This window comes from Danio aesculapii, chromosome 13 (assembly GCF_903798145.1).
Source record: "Danio aesculapii chromosome 13, fDanAes4.1, whole genome shotgun sequence".
In the NCBI taxonomy this organism is placed as follows: domain Eukaryota; kingdom Metazoa; phylum Chordata; class Actinopteri; order Cypriniformes; family Danionidae; genus Danio; species Danio aesculapii.
This window is the reverse complement of record NC_079447.1, coordinates 52648810-52660148: the sequence shown is the minus strand read 5'-3', so window position 1 is coordinate 52660148 and position 11339 is coordinate 52648810. Positions and strand designations below refer to the sequence as shown.

The window sequence follows — 11339 nt, the reverse complement described above, 5'->3', positions numbered from 1 at the left end:
CATTGCAGGTACGTGTTCAACACAAACAGAACAGCAGCAATATTTACACTGCAGAAATGCTGTTCTTATTTAGATTGTGTCTTGTTTCTAGTCCAAATACAGTCTGAATTATTCGCCCTCCTCAATATTTATTTCCCAATTTCTGTTTAACAGAGAGATTTTCTTCAACACATTTCTAATCATAATAGATTTAATAACTCATCTCTAATAACTGATTTCTTTTCTCTTTGTCATGATGACAGTAAATAATATTAGACTAGATATTCTTCAAGACACTAGTATTCAGCTTAAAGTGACATTTAAAGGCTTAACTAGGGTAATTAGGGTAAAGTCAGGGTAATTAGGCAAGTCATTGTATAACAGTGGTTTATTCTGGAGACAATCCAACACTAATATTGCTGAAGTGGGCTAATAATATTGACCTTAAAATGGCTTTAAAACAATTAAAAACTGCTTTTATTCTAGCTGAAATAAAACAAATAAGACTTTCTCTAGAAGAAACAATATTATAGGAAATACTGTGAGAAATTCCTGAATCTGTTCAACATCATTTAGGAAATATTGAAAAAAAACATTCACAGGAGGGCGAATAATTCTGACTTTTAATGAAGAAAATGCTTAATTTTGACTCATTATTTCTGAAAACAAGACACTATTTTTGGCTTGTCTAGTTGATTTAAGAATTTTTAGATATTTGAACTCGAAACATGACAAAAACTCTAAGTAATAAAGGCATTTTTGCAATTATATTAAAACATATGCTTGTTTTTTTCTCAACAGATCAAGTACTTCGAAGTATGAAGTCTGGTTCCTCCTTTTCTCCCCTCAATGTTGGGGGAATATACCTGCCTTTGCATTGGCCTCCAGGTGAATGCTACAAATATCCCATAGTGCTCGGCTACGACTCGCAGCATTTTGCACCCTTGATCACAATCAAAGACAGCGGCCCAGGTACTGTGCGCCATATATCTCATATCATACATTACAAGCTTTTTCCATTCACTTTCCTTACTGGGATGATATTCAACAATGTCTACTTTACAGCAAACTGAATCAGTTTCATTCATTCATCTTCCTTCAGCTTAGTCTCTTATTCATCAGGGGTCGCCACAGCGGAATGAACCGGCAACTATTCCAGCATATGTTTTACACAGCGAATACCTTTCCAGCTGCAAGCCAGTCCTGGCAAACACCCGTACATACTCATTCACACACACATACTCATACACTACGGCCAATTTAGTTCATCAGTTCCCCTATAGCGCATGTGTTTGGACTGTGGGGGAAACCGGAGCACCCGGAGGAAACCCACGCCAACACGGGGAGAACATGCAAACTCCACACTGAAACGCCAACTGACCCAGCTGGGGTTCGAACCAGCATCCTTCTTGCTGTGAAGCGACAGTGCTAACCACTGAGCCACTGCACCACACTTACTGAATCTGTTGTTAGTGTAAAATAATACTAAATGTGATGGGGAACATCTGATTCTGTTGCTAATTACTGTTTAATTCGTTGTTAGCGTTTTTAAACTATAACAGGGTTGAGATGTTCACACATACAGTAAGTTATCTTCATGTGTTTGAGTATTGGATGTTTGTGTCCCGTTTAGAGATCCGTGCGGTGCCGCTGATAAACCCGGGACGCGGAGGCTTCGAGGAGCTTCGAGTTCACTTTCTGACAGAAAAAGAGCAGCAACAGAAGGAGAAGCTGCTGAAAGACTACCTGATGCTAATCGAGATCCCGGTCATCGGCTTGGGCTACGATCCCACACAGATCATCACAGCGGCCAGGTATGAGCCTGCTGGTTAAGCTACCCACATATACAGCTGAAATCAAAATGATCCACCCCCTGTGAAATTTTAACTAGCTTTGAAATATTTCTCAAGGGATATTTAACACAGCAAGGACATTTTTCAAGGTATTTCCTATTATAGATAATTTTGAGGGATATAAACTTCAAGAGTTCACACTTAGCTGATGATGATCCATCAATAGCTTGTTTGGCATGCTGTCCCGGGAGAGAGCCCTGAGCTCAAGGGATCCTCGAGCCCGGGGCTTCCTCCCGTTCGTGGATCTCAGAACTCCCCGTCTGCAGTAGCTAAGGGAACACGTGAGGAAAAAAGGGGGCTAGACAAATGCTTGATCGTTATGCATGGTGTATATCTTTGGATGGTGGGAGGAAACCGGAGAACTTGGGGAAAACCTACGCGGACACGGGGAGAATATACAAACTCCTCACAGAAACGCCTACTGGCCTGGCAGGACCAGAGCTGGCAGTGTTCTTGCTGTGGGGCTAACAGTGCTAACCACTGGGCCTCCGTGCCGCCCAATCTATGGTAAAGGAGGAGAATGGGGAGGAAGGGGGGTTTCTTCCAAACGAAGATAAAGTGAAGACTGTGGTTATTTACAGTAGCTTATGGCTCATATGATTGGATGATAATGATTAGCTTAATACGAGACCGGCTGTGATAAATCATAAGCACTCGAAATTAGTTTATAAATAAACTTCACAAAAACAATGGTCCCAATGTATTTCCTGTGTTACATTTTTAATTTCTACAGCTTCCAAGAATCCAGCAAGAGCCACATATTGATAAATAATGTTATGATAGCGGTTTTAACATTAGGTTATGATTGCATTACCTCTTATTACAGTTATAAAATAGTTTGATAACAATCAATGGGCCAATGACATCATCACATTGAAATGGTCTTTTTTTTCCAGAGAAAGTTTAATTTAGTTTGGCCAAAATAAAAAAATGTAGTAAAAATTGCGAAGGTCAATATTATTAGCACCCTTAGGAATGATTTTTATCTCATTGTCTACAGAACAAACCACTGTTGTCTAATGACTTGCCTAATTAATCTAATTAATCTAGTTAAGCCTTTAAATGACACTTTAAGCTGAATACTAGTAACTACTAGTTAAATATTATTTATATTTATACATAATATTATATAAATAATAATAAAAGGAGGGCCTAATCATTTTGTTTTTAAATGTATATTGCATCTAAATGCAACCTTTTATTTTAGGTCAAACAAGGTTTTTCATACTAAGAGTTTTTGTCTTGTTTCTAGTCCAAATATCTACAAAATCTTAAATCAAGAAGCATTTTCTAGAAGTGAAAACAAATAAAAATTAAGTGAGTTTTTCCTTAAATCAAGCTAAATAATCTTCTGGTGGCTTACATCCAGTTTATTTTTGCTCGCATCACTGCCAGATTATTTAGCTTGTTTCACTGAAATACTTTTTTCATATTTGTTTCTAAAAATACTACAAAAATTTGTTGATTGTCTAGAAAATGCTTCTTGATTTAAGTATTATAAAATATCTGAACTAGAAACAAGACACAAACTCTCAACAGGGTTCCCACGCTTCTTTAAAGTACGTGAATTTTTAGTGGATTCAAGGCCTTGAAAGTAATAAAAAACAAACACAGGTCTATGAAAGTGCTTGAATTAAATTTTAAATAGAATTTATTTATGATTTTATTCTAACAGTTGTACTCAGTTGTCAAAAATAGACAAAAAATCTGAGAAATTCTTAAATTAAAAATCTGAAATTGAAATTTTGTAAAATGGCACTGACAAATAATGCATTTTTAATCAATATTTAATCAATATTTCAGAAACAGCATTGAATTATTACCAGTATTGAATTCAACAAACTTTATTAAAGTTATTTGAACATGACTTTTTTGAAAATGACGTTTAAATGTAAATATTAAGTGTGGGTGAAATGTTAAGTACAGTAAGGACTGTCATGGCACTAAATATACTGGGGTATGAATTACAAAGGTGCTCGATTTAAAAATAATGGTGCTTATTGAATCTGCAGCTCCTGAAAGTGTGTGAACGCTGTCTCAAAACAAAAAGTAGAAAACTCTTTATTTACACTGTTTAGATCCAATTAATCATGATTTGCCTTTTTAAAATCTCCAATGCTTTTTCCTCCAGACTGGATGAAGGGAATCTACCTGAGGATATGAACCTGATGGAGGATTACCTGCAGCTGGTGAACCACGAGTACAAGCGCTGGCAGGAGGACAAGGACTCTCTCTGGACACCACAGTCCCAGCGCCCGCCCCCATTCTCCGTCTCTCAGCTCTCCCTAATCGAGATCCGTTGCGCCACACCGAGATGCACTTTCTACGTCTCTGTGGACACGCAACCACACTGCCACGAGTGCTTCGAAAAGAGGCAGGCAGGACACAAACCTGAGGCCATTCCTACAATAAATCAAACCTCATCCTCAGATACTGAAAGTCGCGGGAAAATGGAACGATCCATCCTGCCTAGTCCAAGATCAGCGCCCCCTACAGCTCCAAGTTTAAGCCTATATAGTGAAACTCATGCTATGAAGTGCAAAACCCCTGGCTGCTTATTTACGCTCAGTGTGGAGCACGATGGTTTATGCGAACGCTGTTTTACTGCGAGGCAAAACCGAACGGCGGGACCATCTCACGGCTGGTGGGCGTCGGGCGGCCGGGAACGAGAACGGGACACAGAAAAGTGCGTGATGTGCCGACAGGAGGTGTTTAGGATATTTAATGGCCTCTGCCCACCGTGCATGCAGAGGACGGCTGTTTCTGAGCGGGAGGACACCCAGCAGCAGCAACAGCAGGAGCCCAGGACGGAGGGCTCGGTGTGGGCATTGCACAGAGAGGCAGAACGCAGCGGGCAGACCTGGCAGACGCCTGCGGCCCGACAGTGCAAACGCTCCGGATGCCAGTTCTTTGGGACGCCAGAGAAGCTGGGATTCTGCACCATATGCTATCTAGACTACCAGACCAATCACCGTGAGTGTTTCATGTCATTTTGTCACGGTCATGGAGTTTACAACTTCGATACGATACCTTGAAAAATACCAATATTCGTGACAACACTTATTCCCATAGTTACTTTTTAAGTGTCCACCGAAGTGTTTTTTTGCACTGCAGAAATATGACACGTCATGCTAGCACGATATGCTATCTAGACTGCCAGACCAATCATTCGTGAGTGTTTATGCTATATATTTCCATAAGTGTTGTCATGATAGTGGAATTTTTCGATACGATACCTTGAAAAATACCGATATACCAATATTCGGGACAACACTAATTCCCATAGTTACTTTTTAAGCTGAGTGTCCACCCAAGTGTTTTTTTGCACTGCAGAAATATGACACGTCATGCTAGCACGATATGCTATCTAGACTACCAGACCAATCATTCGTGAGTGTTTACACTATATATTCCCATCAGTGTTGTCACGATACTGGAATTTCCAACTTCGATACGATACCTTGGAAAATATCGATATACCAATATTCGGGACAACACTAATTCCCAGAGTTACTCTTTAAGCTGAGTGTCCACCCAAATGACATGTTATGTTAGCACGATATGCTATTTAGACTACCAGACTAATCATCGTAAGTGTTTTACTCTATGTATTCCCATTAGTGTTGTCACAATACTGGAATTTCCAACTTCGATACGATACCTTGAAAAATATCGATATTCAATACTATTTTCAATAACAAAAAATAACTAAACCATGTAATGCTTATACAAGGTACGTCACATCATCAAGGTACGTAACCTAGATTGCAATCTTTGGATAAAAACTAGCTTAGAACACTGTCTGCTTTTAAAAAAAACTAGCCTAGAGCATTGTCTGCTGTTAAAGCTAGCATAGAGCGCCGTCTGCTGCTAGAAACTAGCCTAGAGCACATCTGCTGTTAAAGCTAGCCTAGAGTGCCATCTGCTGTTAAATCTAACCTAGAGCGCCATCTGCTGTTAAAACTAGCCTAGAGCACCATCTGCTGTTAAATATAACCTAGAGCGCCATCTGATGTTAAATCTAACCTAGAGCGCCATCTGCTGTTAAAACTAGCCTAGAGCACCATCTGCTGTTAAATATAACCTAGAGCGCCATCTGCTGTTAAATCTAACCTAGAGCGCCATCTGCTGTTATAACTAGCCTAGAGCACCATCTGATGTTAAAGCTAGCCTTGAGCGCCATCTGCTGTTATAAAATAGCCTAGAGCGCCGTCTACTGTTGAAGTTAGCCGAGAGCGCCGCCTGCTGTTAAAACAAGCTTAGAATGACATCTCCTGTTAAACACTAGCCTAGAGCGCCATCTGCTCTTAAAGCTAGCCTAATGCGACATCTGCTGTTAAAGCTAGCCTAACGCGACATCTGCTGTTAAAGCTAGCCTTGAGCGCAATCTATTATCATAAACTAGCCTAGAGCGCCATCTGTGGTCAAAATCAGAATAATTTCTGGATTCGATTGATCATCACACCCCTAATAGACATTGTGAAGTCCAACAGAGGAGCAAGTATGTAACTTGTGTCTGTGTTTGTGTGCGCAGAGGCGACTCCAGCTATCGTACAGCCCAGGCACACATCTGAGGCGGGCTTCCAGAACTGTCCGCGGTGTCGGGGCCCAGGCTGCGGGGCCGAGGGGAAGGCCATGCTGGAGGGATACTGCAACAAGTGCTTCGTGAAGGAACAGAGCGCCAGACTCAACCAAGCTGCTAGCAGAGGCTCTCAGTCCCCACCACTCGTCACGGTAAACCTCCTGCTTATATAAAGGTTCACACCAAACACGATAACAGTGGGCGTGGTTTGTTATTTCTACTGTGAGCTGATTGGATGTAGTAAAGTAGGCGTGTCATTCAGAAAAGAGGGGAAAGGGTTTAGGGAGAGTTATTACAACCTAACAGACTCCTCCTGCTCACTATTTCTGTTGTTATTTTTCCCAGCGTGCATCGAAAGCACGTCCTCCTCCTCCAGCTCTGACCCAGGCTCAGTGTCGGCGCAGCAGCTGTAAAAACCTGTCTCCAGGCTGCACAGATCTCTGTCCGGACTGCCTGAGCCGCGGTCAGCGCGAGGGTCGGCGCGCTCAGGCTCCCAAAGAGAAAAGCAAACAGCGCTGCAAAACTCAAGGCTGCGACCACTACGCCAACCAGGAGAAACAAGGCTATTGCAACGAGTGCGACCACTTCAAGCAGATCTACAGGGGCTGACCAATGATCAATGCTACTGAAGGGCCCGGTTCATGCTGGCGAACACTTTTACACTTTTATTTTATTTGGTGCCCAGAATCTGCTATCTATCTTGGGCAGGGCCTAAAAGAGCCCGGTGGTGCTGTAGAATTGGCGAATAATACCTCTCCAAGTGAAGTATCACGTGTAAATACACTGCAGACATATGCTTTTCTTATTTAGAGGTTTTGTCTCGCTTCTAGTCCAAATACAGTTGAAGTCAGAATTATTAGCCCTCCTGTAAATCAAATAAGACTTTCTCCAGAAGAAAAAATATCATAGGAAATACTGTGAAAAATTCCTGAATCTGTTCAACAGCTTCTGGGAAATATTAGAAGAAGGCATAAAAATTCAGAGGAGATCGAATAATTTGACTTCAACTGTACCTAAAACTATTACAAAAAAGTTAAATGAAACAAAAATATTGTCATGTTTTCAGAAATAATGAGTTAAAATTAAGTATTTTTTTCCTTAAAACAAGCTGCCAATAGGCTTAGTGAAATAATCTTATTTCAAAGATTACTTACTTAGAAATTGTGTCTTATTTCAAGTCCAAATGTTTAAAGATTCTTCAATCAAAAAGTATTTTCGAGATTAAAATTAATGTCATTTATTGATTTTTTAATGACTTTTTATGAAGTCAAAAATTAAGTGAGTTTTCCTTAAAACGAGCAACAATCAGTCAGCGGGATTAGCTAAATTACACAGTTTTTTAGATGCTTTCCCAATTAATTGAAATATTAAATATTAATAGATAATATTAAGTATATATATAAAAACATAAACATATTTTGCTTACCCCAAAATATTATTTTTAGATATTTCAGACTCAAAACGAGACTAAATTAAGTGAGTTTTTCCTTAAAAAAGCAAAATAATCTTGTTTTTTAGACTATTTTACTTACTAATCTGGTAAATTATTTTGCTTACGCTATTCATATAAATACTAATATAATATTAAGTATTAATATAAATAAAAAATATATTTTGTGTACCCCAAAACATTAATTTTCAGATGATTTAAGAATTTTTAGATATTTCAGACTCAGAACGAGATTAACTTAAGTGAGTTTTTCCTTTAAACCAGCTGCCAGTGTTAGTGAAATGATCTTATTTCAAAGATTATTTTGCCTAATCCTTCTCTAAAGTTAGTCTTATTTTTTTAGTCCAAATGTTTAAAGATTCTTCAATCAAGCTTCAATTAACAATTATGTCACAGTTAACGTCATTTATTTATTTTACATGACTCACTAAAAATTCTAATTAAATCCCTAAAACAATCTGCCAGCGGGATTAGCAAAATAAACTGTTTAGATGATTTTAATTTCCCCACTGGAAGATTATTTTGCTTTTGCCCAATACTTTCAAATATTAAATATTATTATATAACAATATTAAGTATTTATATAAATACAAAAACATATTTAGCTTACCCCAAAACAGTCATTTTCACTTGATTTAAGAATTTTTAGATATTTCAGACTCAAACCGAGACTAAATTAAGTGAGTTTTTCCTTAAAACAGGCAAAAAAAACCTTAATTTTAGACTATTTTACTTACTAAACTGGCCAATTATTTTGCTTACCCTATTCATAGAAATATTAATATAATATTAAGTATTAATATAAATACAAAAGCATATTTTGCTTACCCCAAAACTTTTTACCAAGAACTTTGATGTTTTGGACTCAAAATGAGACTAACTTAAGTGAGTTTTTCCTTAAACAAGCAATTCAGTGGGGTCAGCAAAATAAACCATTTTAGACTATTTTACTCACCTAACTAGCAAATTATTTTGCTTACCCTATTCACAGAGATATTAATGTAATATTAAGTATTAATATAAATACAAAAGCATATTTTGCTTGCCAAAACATTAAATTTTCACTTGATTTAAGAACTTTTTGATGTTTTGGACTCAAAATGAGACTAACTTAAGTGAGTTTTTCCTCTAAACAAGCAAAATAATCTTCTGTTTGTCTTTAGATCAATTTAATTGCCCTACTAGCAGATTATTTAGCTTGTTTTAACTAAAACGCGATTAATTTTGACTCATTTCTGAAAACAAAACTATTTTATCCAGAAAAACACTTTAAATATCAGCACATTTGGACTTAAAAGGAGCCAAAATCTCTGAATAAGAAAAGCCTCATCTGCAGTGTGATGTCTGCGGTTTATATTGAACAGGGTAAATAATGTAAAACTGATACGTGAGCATGTATACGTAGTTACTGGATTTTTAATTCGCGACAAAATTTGCCAAAGTTAATGTATTGGAAACATCGCCACTGTGGACTGCAGAAAACCTCCAGGCCTTTACGAAAGTACAGGAACACTGCATCAAAACGCTTGTCTTCAATTTTTGTGTCTTGTTTCTAGTATAAATATATATAAACTCTTAAATCAAGAAGCATTTCCTAGACAAGCATTAAATATAGTCTTGTTTTTAGAAATAACGAGTCAATGAAGTGAGTTTTTCCTTAAAACAAGCTAAATAATCTGGCAATGGGGTAAATAATAATAATAATAATAATAATAAAGGCAATTAATCTTGTTTTTCCTTTCGATTCATGATTATTTCACTTACAGTACCCTATTTGCAGATTATTTAGCTTCATTTTGACTCATTATTTCTGAAAACAAGACACTTGTCTAGAAAATGCTTCTTGATTTAAGAAGTTTTCGCTATTTGGACTAGAAACAAGACCCAAAATCCAAATAAGAGAAGCATTTTTAGCAGTGAACGAGACGTACAGGGTATGCGGAGACCACCGAAGGACAGCGTTTGATCGTTTTCTTCATAAAATGTAGGTTAAGTGCCAATGAGAGTTCGCTAAGCAGAGCTCCATTTCATTCCTGCTGCGTCATCTGATGTCTGACAGCAGCGCGGATCTGTTGCCTTTCACAACACTGCAAACAAATGCTGAAACACTTAGCGTTGGTCCTGTTTTCAGTCTAAATATCGAACAATTCTTAAATCAAGAAGTATTTTCTAGACAATGTTGTTTTGTTTTCAGTGAAAAACATCCGTGAGTTAGCAGTTTTTATGCTCATTTCTGCTTTTTAATTGCATTATGGGATTTTAATCTTTCGTGCAACTACTTTTAACCCTGAAAAGCTAAAAAAAGGTGACTTTTATTGACATCTTTTTAATGAAACATTTATTTTTGTGCTTTTTGCATTACAAAACTACACAGAAATATAGAAAATAAACAATACAATAATAATACATATAAAATACAATACATAAACTGACAGAACAACAGAACACAAAGGGATAAATGCACATAAAAGCTCAATATTATTGGGCTGATCAGGATAAAACTGATTATAAAGTAACGTTGTTCTTATATTACCTGAAAAATGCATTATCCTGACTATATTATCAAATATTAGTTCAGGCACATTATTAAAGAACATGACAGATTATGAATAATAAATATCAATTACTCTCAATCTTTAATTACTGTCTGTCATTGACAGGGGTGATTGGTTTAACCGTGCATTTCTTCCAATGCATTAAGGTGTATCTGTCCCCATGGCATGCTTAATCACATATCTCAAATTTATCATTATTGATATACCTGGACCTCTCCAAAGCCAGCATGTTTATAAGATCTCTACCCCACATACTAATGTTAGGTAACGATTCACTTTTCTACATTCTCAAAATCAATTACCATACTAAATAACATGACTTATCTTTCCAATTAATGAAGCATCTCTAACTTTCTAAATATTATTGACATTTTTAATAGTTTAAAGTGATATATTGTCTGGGCTGGTGTTGTATATGACATATTGCTCTATATATTAGCTATTTCTTATACATTATATTATTTCAAACCACTAAAAAGTCAGTAAAAGTCACTTTGTTAAACTGTAGAGTTGAATTTTCAACATCCGAAGTGGACAGAGCAGAGATCAACATCCCATAATGCATTTCACAACCTCAAATAAACGCAAAACCCAAAATATTGTTCATTAACAGATATTTTTATACAGTTTATAAGTAAATATTAAGAGATTTTTATCTTTTCCATAATCTGCCAAAGCGGCATCAGTGTAATAATATTATTTCAATGTGTAAACAAGATTATTTAGCTTGTTTAAATGAAAAACGCACCTAATTTGACTGAAAACAAGACAACATTTATGACTTGTCCAGAAAATGCTTTATGATTTAAGACGTTTTAGATATTTGGACTAGAAACGAGACCCAAACTCGAAGTAAAAAGGGCATTTTTTGCACTTGTTTACCATTGATGACTTATTTTCCCCCACACAAACTCCCTCTT

The 11339-nt window shown here is 37.0% G+C and overlaps 1 protein-coding gene across 1 annotated transcript in view; it reads left to right on the top strand.

The window, feature by feature from the left end:
- The window catches only part of tnfaip3 (tumor necrosis factor, alpha-induced protein 3), a 29311-nt gene extending 21138 nt beyond the window's left edge, over positions 1–8173 (top strand). Inside the window, exons 4-9 of the mRNA XM_056470378.1 lie at positions 1–8; positions 781–951; positions 1613–1793; positions 3964–4805; positions 6367–6566; positions 6760–8173. The exon at positions 1–8 is cut by the window's left edge and continues 134 nt beyond it. Coding sequence (XP_056326353.1) covers positions 1–8; positions 781–951; positions 1613–1793; positions 3964–4805; positions 6367–6566; positions 6760–7023 — 1666 coding nt within the window. The 3' untranslated portion in view covers positions 7024–8173. The remainder of the gene's footprint in view (positions 9–780; positions 952–1612; positions 1794–3963; positions 4806–6366; positions 6567–6759) is intronic.
- The last annotated feature ends 3166 nt before the right edge of the window (positions 8174–11339 follow it).